The sequence below is a fragment of the Microcebus murinus genome, chromosome 23 (genome assembly GCF_040939455.1).
Source record: "Microcebus murinus isolate Inina chromosome 23, M.murinus_Inina_mat1.0, whole genome shotgun sequence".
Lineage (NCBI taxonomy): Eukaryota > Metazoa > Chordata > Mammalia > Primates > Cheirogaleidae > Microcebus > Microcebus murinus.
In genome coordinates this window covers 32741475-32758752 of record NC_134126.1, presented here as the reverse complement: position 1 = coordinate 32758752, position 17278 = coordinate 32741475, and the positions used below count along the sequence as shown (strand labels likewise).

Genomic DNA, 17278 nt, shown 5'->3' with positions numbered 1-17278 from the left:
TCCAAAATCAGAGAAGAAATAATTGGTTTCAATAAAAATCATATTTTGAGGGCCGGGCGTGATTGCTCACACCTGTAATCCCAGCACTCTGGGAGGCCGAGGCGGGCGGATTGCTCGAGATCAGGAGTTTGAAACCAGCCTGAGCAAGAGCAAGACCCAGTCTCTACTATAAATAGAAAGAAATTAATTGGCCAACTAATATATATAGAAAAAATTAGCCAGGCATGGTGGCACATGCCTGTAGTCCCAGCTACTCGGGAGGCTGAGGCAGGAGGATCGCTTGAGCCCAGGAGTTTGAGGTTGCTGTGAGCTAGGCTGACTCCACGGCACTCACTCTAGCCTGGGCAACAAAGTGAGACTCTGTCTCAAAAAAAAAAATCATATTTTGAAATCCACCACATATATACATCTACATATATTTACTTAGATATAGATATCTGGATATGTATATCTGTAGATATATCTAGATATAGATATATATTTGAGACAGAGTCTCGCTCTGTCACCCTAGATCCACCATATAGTTAAAAGAAAAAATAATCTAAGAAAATAATACCTAATAAGGTGTTAATGCAAAGTAGTTTTGTTTGGTTCTGTATACATAAGAACTTAAAGCGCGGAGGAGAAACGGCATGTTTACCAGCATGTAGGCCTGGCTCCGAGGACAGCCAGGATTACCGGTTATCTCACTTGGTGTGAACCAGTGCCAGTTTTAAACCACTTACCTGATACTAAGTGGGTCTCCTCAATAAAATCTCACCTTGATGAAGACATGCAGATATGCAACCACTGGGGATATTCCCAACACCATCCAGCCCACAAGTCATGGCCATGGCCACTTATGATCCTCCCTTTCAGGGTGGTCCAGACCCCAGGTCCCCAAACCTGCTAGTGGTGAGTCAGTCTGGGCAGGCTTCAGAGCCAGGGGCGCGGCTGAGAGGCAGCGGGGAGCACCTCTACCATCGCATGCTGTACTCCAGCGTTTCAACTAAAATGAAGCAAGGCAAGAGGGGAAAGGAAAGCATTACAGTAAGCAGAGTAAAAAACAAATAAAAAAAGGACCATAAATTCTGTAATGTGAATCTTTAGACAATGACTGCTGAATCTGTTATATGAGGTGTGGAGTTTTGTTACAACAAATGTCCATATACTGAGTTAAAAACTATCTGCACACATACACCACCCCCTCATTTACTTTGTTTAGAAAAAGCATCAGTATTAATATTGTTTAAAATCTGGCTTGGTAGGAACAGCTTTTTTTTTTTTTTTTTTTTTTTGGAGACAGAGTCTCACTTGTTGCCCAGGCTATAGTGAGTGCCGTGGCGTCAGCCTAGTTCACAGCAACCTCAAACTCCTGGGCTCAAGTGATCCTCCTGCCTCAGCCTCCCTAGTAGTTGGAACTACAGGCATGCGCCACCGTGCCCTGCTAATTTATATATATATTATTTGGCCAATTAATTTCTTTCTATTTATAGTAGAAACAGGGTTTCACTCTTCCTCAGGCTGGTTTCGAACTCCCGACCTCGAGCAATCCATCTGCCTTGGCCTCCCAGAGTGCTAGGATTACAGGCATGAGCCACTGCGCCCGGCCTAGGAACAGCTTTAAAAATACAGAAAAGGGTCAGGCACAGAGGCTCACACCTGTAATCCTAGCACTCTGGGAGGCCGAGGTGGACAGATTGTTCGAGGTCAGGAGTTCAAAACCAGCCTGAGCAAGAGTGAAACCCTGTCTCTACTATAAATAGAAAGGAATTAATTGGCCAACTAATATATACAGAAGAAATTAGCCGGGCATGGTGGCACATGTCTGTAGTCCCAGCTACTCAGGAGGCTGAGGCAGTAGGATTGCTTGAGCCCAGGAGTTTGAGGTTGCTGTGAGCTAGGCTGACGCCACGGCACTCACTCTAGCCCGGGCAACAGAGCGAGACTCTGTCTCAAAAAGAAAGAGAAGAAGAAAAATTAAATTAAATTAAATTAAATTAAAACCACATTAAGGGCCAGGTGTGGTGGCTCATGCCTGTAATCTTAGCACTCTGGGAGGTCCAGTTGGAAGGACTGCTTGAGCTCAGGAGTTCAAGACCAGCCTGAGGAAATGCGAGACCCCATCTCTACTGAAAATAGAAAAATTAGATGGGCGTGGTGGCAGGCGCCTGTAGTCCTATCTACTTAGGAGGCTGAGGCAGGAGGATTGCTTGAGCCCAGGAGTTTGAAGTTGCTGTGAGCTAGGCTGACGCCACGCCACGACACTCTAGCAGGGGTAACAGAGTGAGACTTTGTCTCAAAAAAAAAAAAAAAAAACAGTGTACCTCCCTAAACCTTAGGGATACATTGTTGGTTGGTTAGAAGACTGACTACTGGATAAACAGTTTCACTCATTTTCTTTAGTGCAGGTAAGTTAGAAAACTCAAGGAAGTTTCCCCAAGCCTTTCAAACTCTTTAGATAGAATGACTTGGGGTTTGTGAGAGGCGACGTCAAGACAAATGTTAAAACCACTTCCGGCCAGGCGTGATGGCTCACGCCTATAATCCTAGCTCTCTGGGAGGCCAAGGTGGGCCCGCCTTGGCCTCCCAGAGTGCTAGGATTACAGGCATGAGCCACCGCGCCCGGCCTGGGCTAATGTATTTTAATGTAACAGAGTACAGTTTCAGATTCCATATATATTTTTTTTTTGAGACAGAGTCTTGCTTTGTTGCCTAGGCTAGAGTGAGTGCCGTGGTGTCAGCCTAGCTCACAGCAACCTCAGACTCCTGGGCTCAAGCAATCCTCCTGCCTCAGCCTCCGGAGTAGCTGGGACTACAGGCATGCACCACCATGCCCAGCTAATTTTTTCTATGTATATTAGTTGGCCAATTAATTTCTTTTTTATTTATAGTAGAGACGAGGTTTTGCTCTTGCTCAGGCTGGTTTCAAACTCCTGATCTTGGGCAATCTGCCCGCCTCGGTCTCCCAGAGTGCTAGGATTACAGGCGTTTTAATTAATCTCTCTTTTTTTTTTGAGACAGAGTCTCACTCTGTTGCCCGGGCTAGAGTGCCATGTTATCAGCCTAGCTCACAGCAACCTCAAACTCCTGGGCTCAAGCAATCCTCCTGCCTCAGCCTCCTGAGTAGCTGGTAGTTGGGACTACAGGTACGTGCCACCATGCCCATGCCCGGCTAATTTTATGTGTGTGTATATATATATATATATACACATATATATATATATATTTTTAGTTGTCCAGCTAATTTCTTTCTAATTTGTTTTTAGTAGAGACAGGGTCGTGCTCTAGCTCAGGCTGCTCTCGAACTCCTGAGCTCAAAGGATCCGCCTGCTTTCGCCTCCCAGAGTGCTAGGATTACAGGTGTGAGCCATCAATTAATCTTTAAGAGGATATCCCACGTGGAGTTTTGGTGTAGTATCAAAGAAAAATATCCATAGTTATCTGAAAAAGTATTATAATACTCTTCCCTTTCTAACTTTGCGTCTGTGAACTCAGATTTACTTTTACACTTCAACCAGTGATAGTCTATATCACTACAGACTGAATGCAGAGGCAGATATGAGAATCTAGCTGTCCTCTATTAAGCCAGCTATTTAAAAGATTTATGAAAATACCACTTTTTACTAATTTTTAAAAAAATATTGTTTTGTTCTGAATTTTAAATATCCTATTTATACTAATATGGGATGGGTTTATTATCATTTTTAGTAACAATAAATTTATACATTTAGAAATTACATTTTTAAGTTTCTCCATTTTAATTTCTAATAGAGTAAATACTAATAGACATAATTCACATGAGCAAAAACTTTTTGGAGCCCTAAATAATTTTCAAGAGAACAGCTGCTTTACAGACTCATATGTCCTTTAACACATACATGGGTGTATTTCTAGCAGTGTGCCATGTTATTATTTGATTATTCAAAGAAATAATAGCAAAGCACTAATGAGGATCATTATACTCACCCAATCCTTTTACTTTGAACACTTATTTAGCTGCCCTGCTAAAATATAGTACTTCACTTTTCACCTTCCCTTGCAGCTAAGTATGAGTATGTGTCTAAGTTTTGCCTAGTGAGATGTAAGCAAAGTGTGTAGTACTTTAAGAATAGATTCTTAAAAAGGAACATGCTTCTTTTCTTCTTCCTATATCCTGTTTCCCAGTAGCAATGCTTAGAACTCTTGCAACCACTTTAGAACATGAGGAGAAGAAATGGAGGATAGTAAAATGGAATTAACCTTGGTCCTATACAACCTTCTAGAGCCATTGCACCATCCCTGGATTGCCTACCTCTGAACTTCATGTATAAAAGATAAATAAATAGTTGTTTAAATCATAGTTGTTCTGATTTTTCTATTGTATGCAGTCAAATCTAATCTTAACAAATACAATTTTGAATGGGGAAAATGCTGCACACAAATATTTTTTCCCAAGTAGAATCTTCAACTAAAACAACAACAAAAAAAAGGTTATTGCATTAGAAAAATCAAAACAAGAAAAGCAATGAATGGTTCCACAATGTAGGAAAAGACATGCATTGCTGTAAGAATCAGATTTTATTATTTTGAATAACAATAGGGATATTCAACAAGAACCTAAAACTGCCCATGGTCATTTGAGTAAAGTTCTTTCATGGTGAAGTGTAACCCAGATTTTCTCCATGGGTCCAAGCAAAGACTAATATCTTTAAAATTATGAAAAAATGTATTACATGTTTATCATTTTTCCAGCAATTATCTTAAGATATAAACTTTACTTTGTTTATATTTGCCTTTTTAACCAAATGACCAATGCACAAACAAGCTAAGGTTAACTTCTCATCTAATGAATAGGCATGATAAAAAAGTTAATTGACAAAAATATGAATAAATAAATGTTCATAAGCTTGAAAACACTACCTGCTGGTATTTCAAAGTGTCAATCATATTTGTAGTCATCACTAAAGAATTAATGTCTACCAATGTTATCATCTAAACTGTATTTACAGAGGTCAGAAGAGTTATGTCTGTCCTCCTCTATGCAAAGAGGGGATGACATCAAGGGGGTATTTTCACAAGCCTAGTTTAGTAGTGGATTTAAGTTGGTTTTGGAGTTTTATCCACTAAGCATGATCTTCTGACCCCTTGCTTTTACAACTTTCCACTCTCTGTGCTGCATAGCACCTCTCCACTTCTGAGTTAATCATTTCTTTGCCATTATCTGCCAAGAGTTCTTATCTCTTTTGCTGTCACTTTATAACAGGGTCCTCTTATCAACCTGCACAGAGTCATGTGATCAGTCAAAGCCTATCAAAAGTTTCCATTCTTCTGATTAGAAACCATCATGAAACTGGATACATGGTTTACAGCAGGTCACTAATGCTGGAAAAAGGACAGAGTCCAGGGAATGACTTGCTTGTAACTTTCTGAATTCTGTTTTTTTTTTTTCTTTTTCTTAACTTTCACTAAGGGTTACTGTAGTCTGATGTGTCCTTCCCAAGGCCACGCTATTTGACAAGCTGCACTTTTTCTTATGCTCAATGATTTCTGCCTTAAACCAAAGAACTGCCTATAATTTCACTAAGAATGTCTTCTAATTCAGATACTGGAGATTTACAAGAATCTTTAAAGCATGAACTTACACCTATTGGTAAGTAGGACTTGCTTTATTTATTATCTATTTATTATTCTGCTACTACATTAATACATGTAGTTTAAACTCATTGACAGATTTTGTGTTTTAAGTCACTGCCCATGTATATATCACACATTTATCTTTCTTGCAGTTCAAAAAAGGCAAATGGATATTTCAACATTATGAATATAATTTATTATATCCAGTGGTTTGGGATGTCATTCTATTAGCCTAAACAGCCAGAAAATATAATTCATAACATATCAATTTCATATTTAATATCTTCTGAGAACTTTTAATCATAAATAGTAAGATGAAAGTTGAACAATTTGAAACAAGTTAATCAAGTGATCATTGATGTGAAGTTTCAAGCCACACAACGGTGTGGTGTGTCATTCACTGCAGATACTCTAGAAAATTTTTTATTTTATTTTTCTGGCAAATGAAAGTCATGTCAAAAAAATCGTTCATTAAGGATTAGAAGTTAAGAGTTACTGTTTTTCAAAATAATGAGCATGTCTTGTTTTTACAAACAAAAACAAGCAAATAAAGCAGTTTTCATTTTTTAATAACACAAGAAATGAAGAGTTACAAACTTGTTAATTTTACAGTAACACTGCATTCAGTGAATCCTAAAAGTGCAGGACTGAAGGGAAGTGATTCCCAGTGGTCTGTAATTATTTGTCTTCCCTTCCCTAGTTTTTGGAGGACCTGTGCCCTTTCTTGTAGTACTTTCTTAGGCTTTCGGGCTGGAATGTCCCTCTGAATCTGCAAGGGCTCGTCCTGAGCCCTGAGTTCCAGCTCCATTGTAACAAGAAGGAAAATCAAGTCTTGAGCTTTTCTTCTTCCCCCCTCGGTAGTCAGCTGACTCCACAGAATGCAGTGATTGCTTTTTTTTAATGGGCCAACTACACCCTCAAGTATATCACTTGAGGAAATGTTTACCAAAAAATGTTCTGTACTTACGAAAAAGAAAACACGGGGAAGGCGGGCAGAGTGCAACAGAGAATCAATTGCTCTGCAGATAACGAAGGAAGAGAATACCGGCTCAAGAAATAAGATGGGAGGGAAGCACAGAACGATTCCAAATCTCCATCGCTGGGCAGGACCCCGGCGGTGCGCGGCGGGGAGTCCTCCCAGGCGTCTCGGGCTGGGCGGTCCGGGCTCGCAGCAGGAGCGCGCGGGTGCCGGGGGCGCGGGCGGCGGGGGCGCGCAGGGGGCGAAGCGGGCTCGGGGCTCAGGCGCTAGCGGGGCGATCCCGGGCTCTCGGTGCGCGCACCCCGCTGGCCGAGGCTGAAATAAAGGTGGACCACACAGGCGGGTCCCCCCCACTCCCCGTGTCTCCAGCCCCTGGGGGTGAATTCAAGAGGGTGAGGCAGGGGGAGAAGACCCTTCTTCACTTCTCTCCGCTACCGTGGAGGAAGAAGTGTCTTTCCCGACCACACTGCTCGGCAAGCACGTAGCAGGGGCTGTGCGGGGACAGAGGCGGGTCCATCCTGAGCCTGAACAGAGACACCCGCCAGCCTCGGACCGGCCCAGCACGGGGGCCCGGGAACAGCAGGACGGTCGGGATCGCCCCAGGGCCTACCGAGGACTGTGCCTCTAAAAGAGTCCCGAAGGAGGCGCCCACCGGCCTCGGCTAGCTTCCCCCAACATCCTAAACTGGCTCGGGCACTTCCGGGTCCCGGACTGGGGATGACTAAAAGTCCAGTCAATTTTCTGGCAAAATAGGTGTTTTTCCAGACCTGGTTCGCAGCCACCCGCCCCTTCCCAGACCAGGCACATCCTCCTCCTCCGGCATCGCTGCCCCACAGGTGGTCGCGAGATGTCCGCGCCTGCAACAGCTCCGTAACGGAGACGCTGCTAGGGTCTGCTCACCGCGTAGCCTTCTAGGGGCGCTGAGGGCCACTCCAGGGTTTTGGGCTGGACAGACCATGCAGAGGACTGAGGGAGAAGAAGAGGGGCAGTGTGGAGCCATCAGACTGAACGGTTGGATTGAAGGGGCCCACCCCCTTCCTGAAGGACAGCTGCCCTTTCAATGGGTCTTTCTGACTGTCCCAGGCAGGCCCACTGGGAAGAACCCAGGGTGCAGCCACAGAGAGCGTCTGAGGTCTCTGGGGAGCTTTCGGATGGCAAATTGCAAGTTGGGATGGGGGATGGGAGTGGATCGCAATACTGAGCCCAGTGTGTGTAGACAGTACTCAGGGTTTCCAACTCCACATTTAATTGAGTTGTGTTGCATTAGTAACCGTGCCTCCTTTTATCTAAAAAGCTTTCTCCGTGGCTCTTAACTGGTCGTGGCACACTGGTGGTTACATGTCTGTGCTCTTATAGAAAAAGAGAATTAAGAGAAAGTTGTTCCTTCTGCTTACCTGTCATCATTCAGTGAGAGCAGCAGACTCGGGTTATAACCAGATTGTTCGCTTAAAGTTAACTAGTTCTGGGACACTGCCTGGATTCTAGGTTTCTGGCCTAAGTTTGTATTGAATGATATTCAATACTAACTTTTTTTTTTTTTTTTTTTTAGTCAATAAGGTATATTGGCAATCAATACTAACTTTTTAAAAAGGCTTTTCTTATCTATATCAAGAGCTAAATCTGTGTGGTAGGAAATACATATATAATATATATATTATATATATATATAAAACAAGTATTTATTGATACCTCCCCCAATCCCAGCAATGTGCCTCAACATTATGGCTTTGATTTGTATTAAATTTATGTAATTTTTAAATGAAGTACATTTACATAATATTTTATGCACATTCAACATCAAATTATACATTATGCACAGGAAATTATGTCTGCATACTTAGGGGTGCACAATACACAATACAAACCCTGTATTGATTGAATCTGTGATATAAGGTTTGCTCTCTGGTCCCCTGAACACTCTTGAAGTCTGATTTTATTTCACTGATAACCTCTAGCAAGTTCTGTGTCCATAGGACCTCTGAAAGTTGACATCATCATTCAGTAGAAAGTGTGATAGCTGTTATATTATCCTAACTTCTAGCTAGCTTTATTTGCAGTGCAGTTCTGAATGCCAGCCACTCAAGCCTGTGTTCTGAATCTTGCAGCTGGGGCTTACACTGCCACTTTCTTCCAGGAAGCTAAACTCAGGAGCCTCCTTTCCTCCCTGCCCCAGCCCATCTGCAAAGCAGTGCTTCCCAGATCCCTCTTAACTGGCCTGGGTTTGCAAGTTGTGACCAGAGTTAAAGGATTTCTTTCACACCTGTTTTAATAAAGCAGGAGAGATTTGTAGAGGAAGGGAGAACAGAGGCTTGGAAATGCTTTTTCCCTTTACTTGACTCCACTAGGCACAATGTCTGGGGTTATCTTGAATTTGGCCTTGAATGTGAGTTGAGCTGGAGAAGGGCATGCAGACCGACCCAGAGGTTCAGCCTCCCACAAACACCTCCAGGGATACTCTCAGCAGGGCAAGACACCTTCCCTCCCAGGGTCTAGAACCTACCTCAGGATAGAGCTACTTCTTTGAGTTTTTCCTTACTCTTCACCTTAATAGAACAAATATTTCTTTGAGAAATCCAGTTGGCTTCAAGGAACTTAAGGAGTTTAGGGGGCATTGTGCTCTAAGAAGGCCTAAGAAAGAGCTGAAATACATGTGAACTTGAGTGGTTTAGCCTGAGAATACCATGTGAACTGAAATTGACCAGATAAATTCATAAAGGTTGCCTCTTTTTGGAGGCAACTTTTGCCTGTCTTGTGGGGAACCTCTGTTACATGTGTTTTTGTGTGATTGATAAGGAAGAAAAGGTATCTGGAGTTTAACTTTTAAACTCCAAATAAACTGAATACAGATGATCATGAGCACTTGTGCAAGCACTTTTATCTGGGGATAATGTAATTGTCCCTGAGGATGTGTCAAGCCAATCAAGACAATCATGTGGTAAGCACCTCCCACTGGAAGGATCTTTTTTTTTTTTGAGACAGAGTCTTGCTTTGTTGCCCAGGCTAGAGTAAGTGCTGTGGCATCAGCCTAGCTCACAGCAACCTCAAACTCCTAGGTTCAAGCAATCCTTCTGCCTCAGCCTCCTGAGTAGCTGGGACTACAGGCATGCGCCACCATGCCCAGCTAATTTTTTCTATGTATATATTAGTTGGCCAATTAATTTCTTTCTATTTATAGTAGAGACAGTGTCTCGCTTTTGCTCAGGCTGGTTTCGAACTCCTGACCTCGAGCAATCCACCCGGCATCCCAGAGTGCTAGGATTACAGGCGTGAATGGAAGGATCTATTTTTATGGTCCTCAGATGGTTAGTGAGTCCCTTCTTAGTTATTTTCCTTACAGAATGCAGAGTTTGGGTGAAGTTATGAGGAAAGAAAGACAAAGGAGGACTGATATTTATTTTATAGGCTGGAATGCTACTTTACTGGCCCTGTCTCATTAACTATGAAGTTTACTCTGTTAACCCAATATTGCAATATTGCTTAAAAAATGGAATCAGAAAGGTCAAGTGATTTACCCAAGATCACTCAGCTTTCGAGGAAAGTGAGCTGTAAATAGAACTCCAGAGATATGATTATGAAATCTATGCTCTTTCCTGGAGGCAGTAACTAATTATTCTTGTTGCTATAAGGAATTTTGATTTAAAACAATGTTGGTCTACTCAGCCTTCCAAAAGATATTCCAGGCTTAAGAAAGACATCTGTAAATGGCTGTTTATTTTCCTTTCCATTCCACAGTGGGAATCAGATTTGGATCCCTGTAGAATTCAGAAGGATGGGATCGGAGTTGGGTATGGAGGGCAGAATAGAGACAGCATCTGGGAAGAATGAGGTCAGAGCATGGTTGGGTGGGAAGGTACTTCTGGTCTCCTATTCTGGGATTTGCTGGAAGGATCTCTGGAGTTTGGGTGTAGTTTAGCTTGTGGATGTCTGTATGTGATGTATGGTGCTAGCTCGCAGGGCTACCGACAGGAAGAAGGCACTGTAAGAGGGAATTCAGAGCATATACTTGTTATAGAGAGTCAGTGAGTATAGGGAGGGCAGGGAAGTCACTCAAACTGAGTGACTGAATCACACAGCAGAAACAAACATACTGTTGTCCCGAAGGAGAAGGGGATGGGGAGAGAGACACTTTAAGTGCGGGGGAGGGGGAAACAACTTTTGACAAATCCGACTGTGCCTCCTGTAGTGAGATATGTTGGTCCCCTGCCCAGTCCTAACATTTTTCACAGTAAGAGCTGGGTTCCTTGCTTGGGAATCTGGCAGCCTCCGCCCTTGCCCCACCCCCACTTCATAAGCCCCACCAGCTCCAGTGGCCTCTACAGGATTGGAAAGAAAATCGGGGTAGGCTGGTCCGAAGGTAGTGAGTTATCTCACGTGATTGTTCACAGTCAGTTACAGATTGAACTCCTTGTTCTACTACTTTCCCCCCTCCTCACTACTGCACTTGACTAGTCTTTAAAAAAAAAAAAAATTAAAAAAAAAAAAAAAGAAAGAAAATCGGGGCAAATCATCTGGTTGGTCCTGGAATTAGCTTCCTAGTTTCCAGACAAACTCTGGGGGAAAGTGAATGAATTTGTCCCAAGCCTGGCCGCACGCTGATCACCGTCTCTTTATAGCAAAAGCTGCTTTCAGGTTGGAGAAGCCGATGACCTTTGAACTGCGCGACCTCTATGAGCGCCTGGACCCTAACACTTTCGCTAGTTCCGCGCCCGGTGCCTCTAAGTCCCGCCTTTCCAAGCCCTCATTTTCTTTGCTGACCAAGAGCGACCCAAATTGCTGGACGCCCACATCTCTGCGTGGCCCGGCGCTCTCCGATCTTAACAATCAAAAACCGCCAGCGCAGGGGCTTTCCTGAAGGAAGAGTCTCAGACGGGTCCCTCCAGCGCTACAAAAGCAAGGAATTAGAAAGCGATGCGGGATGTTACCCCTCCCTGCCCTTTTATCAAGAAGTTTCCAGTGTGGTTGGTTACAGTTGAATGGTAGTTTAGAGTAACCCAGTGCTAAGACGCGGAGAGGGGGTATAGGGACTGGATTTGCAAGTGTTCTGCCAATTTCACTAAGCGCTTGTTGGCCTGCTGGTGCCAGGATGGTCCTTGCGAATGTCATTCAACGTTCTGGTACATCTCGAGGCTGGACTGGAAGTGGAGGGACGGTTCCAGTGGATGGAATCTCAGTTTGAGTTAGGCTCAAATTTCCATTTCAATTACAGAGAGGAAGAAATAGATTAGATTGGACCACCTACCCGAGATTCCCCCCCCCCCTTTCTCAAGACCGGATCTCCCAGTTCACTGCGACAGGCACAAGACCACACCAAGGCGGGGCGCGCCTGGACCGCAGGGTTGGGGCAACACGCCCCAAAGAAAATGAAATCAAAAAGTTCTTCAATGAAATCTTTTTATACAAACAGCCTCAGGTTCCGATAATCCAGCCCAAACTCTCACCAAACCCCCTTCTTGCCTTCCAGGTAAGGATGGGAGGTTGTCTGCGGAAGGGGGTGTATCACCCAGATAATTGCTTCAGCTTTCATTTTCCTCCCGAGTGACCGTAACATATCAAGATACTTTCATAGTGGTTGTGAGTCAGTCGCTATTTGCGGGATAACCCTAACAACCAGTCTTTCTAGGGTAGAATGTCTAAATTGCAGCAGTTCTTCCTCTTGCTTAGTTATTTACACATGCAACAGAAAGGCATTTTTGTTCTTTAAACGAGGCAATACTTCTCACCTCTTCAGGTTTGTTTTTACAAAGCTTGGGCCAACATCAAGCTCTTAGGTGGCTCTTAAGTCTACACAGCAACTTTTGTGTGTGTGTGTGTGTGTGTGTGTGTGTGTGTGTGTGTGTATGTGTAAGAGAGAGAGAGAGAGTCTTGCTTTGTTGCCCAGGCTAGATTGAGGGCCGTGGAGTCAGCCTAGCTCACAGCAAACTCAAACTCCTGGGCTCAAGCGATCCTCCTGCCTCAGCCTCCCGAGTAGCTGGGACTACAGGCATGCGCCACCATGCCCGGCTGATTTTTTCTATATATATTAGTTGGCCAATTAATTTATTTCTATTTATAGTAGAGACGGGGTCTTGCTCTTGCTCAGGCTGGTTTCGAACTCCTGACCTCGAGCAATCCGGCCAGCCTCGGCCTCCCAGAGTGCTAGGATTGCAACTTAATTCTTGTCTTTTTAAAACAAAGCACTCCGGATGAGGGCGGGTGGAGCCTAGGGGTGGGGGCGGATAGCCCAGCTCCTGAATCCAAGAACCGAAATTCCTTTGCTAAAGTTAATTTTCAGAGGATAGGCTAAAGCAGCTTCCGATGGGCTTTTCAGGTGGGCGGAGTAGAAAAATCGGGCAGAGCCAGAGGTTCGGTAGCTGATAAACTTGGTTCTCTTCTCCCTCGGGCTATCCCAGCGACTAGGTGGAGACCTGAAAAAAATCCAGATTTCTTGGGGGGGAGCGAGATAAAAAGTAGACGCGTGGGGACGAGAAAAGTAATAGTACTGGTTTAGAAACGCCAAAGGGTGGAGCTGAAGGAGCTGTGAGAAGTTGTTTCCAAGGATGAAGGTTTGCAAGCTTCGTGAGAGTTTGGGTGGATCCCGCTAAGCTTCATCCATCCAGGCGCGCGAGAAAGGTGTGTCTGCCACTCAGTGTTTGCTGCGCCGGGAAACTCGAAGCGCTCCAGAAAATCTTGGCATTTGATCCCTCGGCAGCCCGCACAGGTCAAGCGCGCCGGGTCGACCGACACGCTCAGGTCAGGTCAAGGGCTGGCTGCTCCCGCCGCGCGCTCCGAGACGCGGCGCGGCCCCGCGGGAAGGTGGAGGCGGAGAGGAGGGTGGCGGCGGCTTCCTCGCGGGTGGGGAGCGCGGGACCTCCTCCGCTCCAGCCGGCTGGGTGAATGGGGCGCGCGCGGCCCCGGAACGCCGAGCGTGGATAAAATATGCTAGGACTGCGCTTCTCGCGCTCATCAAGGCTGCGGGAGCCTCCCCGAGCCATCATCCTTTGTAATTGCAACCGTCAATCAACGCTTTAAGACAAAGTCAGAACCGGGAAGGGCTAGCCCGGGAGACCAGTCCCGTCGGAAAGGAGGCGGCGTAGGGGAGGTGGGGGGAAAGGAGAGAAGTTTGCCAGAAGTTGGCAGAGGGAGTGCAAAGAAAAAAAATGGGAAAACGCGCACGGTAGCTAAACCCAGAGCAGTCCTCCCCACCCCCAAGCCCGGCCTCCCAGGTTGCGGTCTCTGGCCTCTACCTCCAGTTAAATTCCCCGCACCTGGCAGGCGGAGGTGGAGTCCCAAGTGTGCTTCCACTAAGAGTCAGAGTGGCGGTTGGTAAGATGTTCCCGGCGGAGCGTGGGGGGCGTCTGCTTGCCCGCGGTCGGTGGCTTTGTGGGTCAGTCCAGACCGCACAGGCCGGCACTGTTCCCTGCTTCCACCTCAACTGCCTGCCCTTCCTGCGGCCCCTTGGCTCTCCGCACATTGCAGCCTCGGGGACCCAGAACCATCCCCAGGTGGCCACACTTAAGATGCCGTGAACTCGGGTTCCTCTTTGGCTAGATTTCTGTCGGAGAGGGCATTCTGGGGGACGCCCAGGCCGATCCAAGGTCACCCGGCTTCAGTAGGGGGCTCTGTCCAGCTGAATTGTAGGGTCAAGGGTCAGAGTGAGTGGCGGAACCAGGACGGAGTTCCGAGGGCTGAGAACTGGTGCGCTTGGAGGGCAGTAGTGAGCTTGGCGTCGGAAGCCTGACTGCGGTCGTCGTCTCTCGCTCCGCGTCTGCCTCGGTGTCGCAGACCGGGCCTCTCTCCTAAACCCTTTGTGGAGCGACTCTAGGAGCGTTGAATGTGCCAATTCTAGTGGAAGATTCCCGCCTCGTCCACCGCAGGCGGAACTTCGACGTCCCCCGAGGGGATCTGGAATAGGGCCGGCCCTAGGGAGTTTCTCCCTCCCTAGGGATGGAGGCCTGGCGCGCCCAGGGCGACGCTTCTGGGTGCGGAGTTCCCTCGGTTCTTGGGAAAGGCAGTTTCTCTCCTCCTCTCTGTCTCCCGTTGGTTAGCTGCTAACTAAGCCGAGGAGTCTGTCTGACCATTAAAGCAGGGCAAAGAGCCCCGTCCCTTTCCTCTGTGATACAAAGAATAGATTTTTGAAACCTCATCCCCAGCCGCTATTCCCTCGCACACCCCTTCCATTGTGTGACAATTTTTCTTTCTTGGAAAGTCTACCTGTGGGGAGATAAAATGATGCCAGCTGGCCTTTTGCCACCATCGCTGGCGGTCTTTAGGGGCTGTGGTGGAAGTGCAGACCGGTAGGGACAGAGGGGTCCTCACTGATGTGGCCTCAGCAAGTCCCTCTGGCCCTGCAGCTGGCATTTAAAGCACAATCTAAAGTTTGCCTCACTAGGTCAGCCTTGGCCTCAGCTTCAAGTCAAGGCAGGGCTTCTTGCCACACTGCAATTAGGTGGTCCTGCCAGGCCCTTTTCAACTTCTTGCAACTCTCCTAACCTCCTCCTGCTCCACTCAGCAGAAGTGGTGAAGCCACCACTATACTAGGGGCAGGAAGCTCCCTCTTAGGACCAAGAGTCTGGAGTCCTGCATCCTTGCCATGCTGGGGAAGGTGCTGGATAAGTGCCCCCACAAGCTGTTTGAATTGTAGTGAGAGGTTTTTCTTAAGCGAAGGCTTTGAAATAAACTGATTTTCAAAGTTCACCTGAACTCATAAGCAAATCAGGGCAAGTACTGCAATGAGACCTGGGACCAACCCCCTTTCTGAGCTATGTAAGAATATATAGTCTTACTTCACAGCATTTAAAAACAACTAGTAATACTGCAAATGTACTGACAGTGTTACCTAATACGATCATGAAAATCTGAGCTTAAGGGTCACTAATTTTGACAACTTCAGCCCCCTTTCCCATACAAATTAATGGACTGTCCTCCCTAAGTTTAAATGTTTCCATAAAACCTGGAGATGTTACTAAGCTGACAAGTAACTTTGATTCTGAATATATATTGAAAAGCATAATGACAAATCAGTTTAGAGAGTCAATAGTAGCTGAATTGCCAGGGGTGGGTGGGTGCTGAACAACCCATTGCATGTAAATTATGTGCTATAAGGATTAGAATAATTTTCAATTCACCAGATACTGGTCTGGGCAGTTGGAATGTGTGATCTCTACGCCATTCAGATAGAATAACTTCAGATCTTTTGAGATTCAAATTCACCCCCTTGTGAGTGGACTCTGATAATTGCTCAGTTGTACTGCAGACCCTGGACGTGAGGCTTTTTGCATGCAGTCAGGAGGCTGGAAACAATGTTTTTCATCTCGTTGGGATGAGATTTGAGAACTTTGAAGATATGGCTGGGCTGGTGGTCGAGGAGCTTGCCTAACAGATGGTTCTTCAAAACTTTTTTTTTTTTAATGCTGGGCCTCTGGGCCTCATGCGGATCTGTCCCACTAAAGAGTCGCCAGAGTGAAAAAGGACCAGACTGATCCTTGTATTCTATATGGAAACACAGTTCACTAAAACTGGGTAGTCTGTCGCCTAAACAATCTTGGGCAGGAGTAGATCGTCGTTGGTGAGCGAGCGAAAGAGCTGGGAGCAGCGTGGGGAAATAGGAGTGGCCGCCAACTTCCTCTCACTCCCGTGAAGTGAGTGAACTCGGCCATGTGGCCGGCTCTCCAGGGCGCCGGGGACCCACGGTGTCGCCTCTCCACGGACTGAGTGCCCTGGGGCTAGGAAAATGGGAGACACTAGACCGCAGACCAACTCTGCACTGGGGAAGAGCGGTCAGCTGAATTCAGTATCCCTTTTCTTCTTCAGGTTGTTTCAATGGGCCTTTAACTCTCCTTGATGAGTTTAACTCTCCTCACCCGACACACAGCCGAGGGCACACGCCCACACCCCCATCCCTTCCCCTTGCTCCCTCAGCTCGCGGAAATCGCCGCCCAGGCTTCTTATCCTTCGCCAGCGCGCTGACAGAGGTCGCTTCTCTCCAGCCGTAAGACCCGGCTGCATTTACATCCCCCCGCCCCAGGCCCGGGTGGGGTGGGAGGGGGTGCAGGCGGGTGACGAGGTTGGGACAGGCTGGGGGACTGGAGCATGCCCCACGTCCTCATTGGCTGGCGGCTAGTGTCCGACCTGAGTCCGGAACCCGTGTCCGCGCTCCCCGTCTTCACCCCTCTCCCCTGCCTTCCCTCCACCCCCGGCCACACTTACCTCCCTTCCCCTCCTCGTCTGCCCCTGCCTTCCCAGCGCCGCCGCCCTCGGGGCTGGCAAGAGCTGCTCTCGGACGCGCGGGAGGACTGAACGAGGCAGGAGAGGGAGGTTGCGACTTCACAAGTCCGCACTTGCGATAGTGAGCGACTGGGAGGCAGAGAGAGATAGGAGAAAGGGGCGGAGAGGCGAAGACAGGAGAGAGGAGGGGAGAGAGAGAGAGAGAGACCCTGCCGATCCTGAGCCGGAGGGCGGTGGAGGGAGGGGAAGGAGTCGCCCGAGCCGTCCGGGAGCAGCGGCAGCGGCACCGCAGCCCCGCGGCCGCCTGCGCTGCCCGCCCGGAGCTCGTCAGTTCGTGGCTCCGCGCCCCGGGCAGCTGCGCCCTTGCCGCCGCCCTGGTGGAGCCAAACCAGGGCGCCCGGTCGCCGTCGTCTTCGCCTCCGTTGATATCCCCGATCTCTTCCTCGCAGCTCGGGGGGCGGCTCCGGAGCTGTGAGACAGGATAGGGCTCCAAGGTCTTGC

The 17278-nt window shown here is 47.1% G+C and overlaps 1 protein-coding gene across 3 annotated transcripts in view; it reads left to right on the top strand.

The window, feature by feature from the left end:
• Positions 1-5306: 5306 nt before the first annotated feature.
• Positions 5307-17278, top strand: part of NR5A2 (nuclear receptor subfamily 5 group A member 2) — a 126717-nt gene continuing 114745 nt past the window's right edge. For all 3 annotated transcript variants that reach the window (XM_012744423.3, XM_012744419.3, XM_012744420.3), the window contains exon 1: positions 5307-5611. In XM_012744423.3, the coding sequence (XP_012599877.1) occupies positions 5548-5611 (64 nt within the window). In that variant the 5' untranslated portion in view covers positions 5307-5547. The remainder of the gene's footprint in view (positions 5612-17278) is intronic.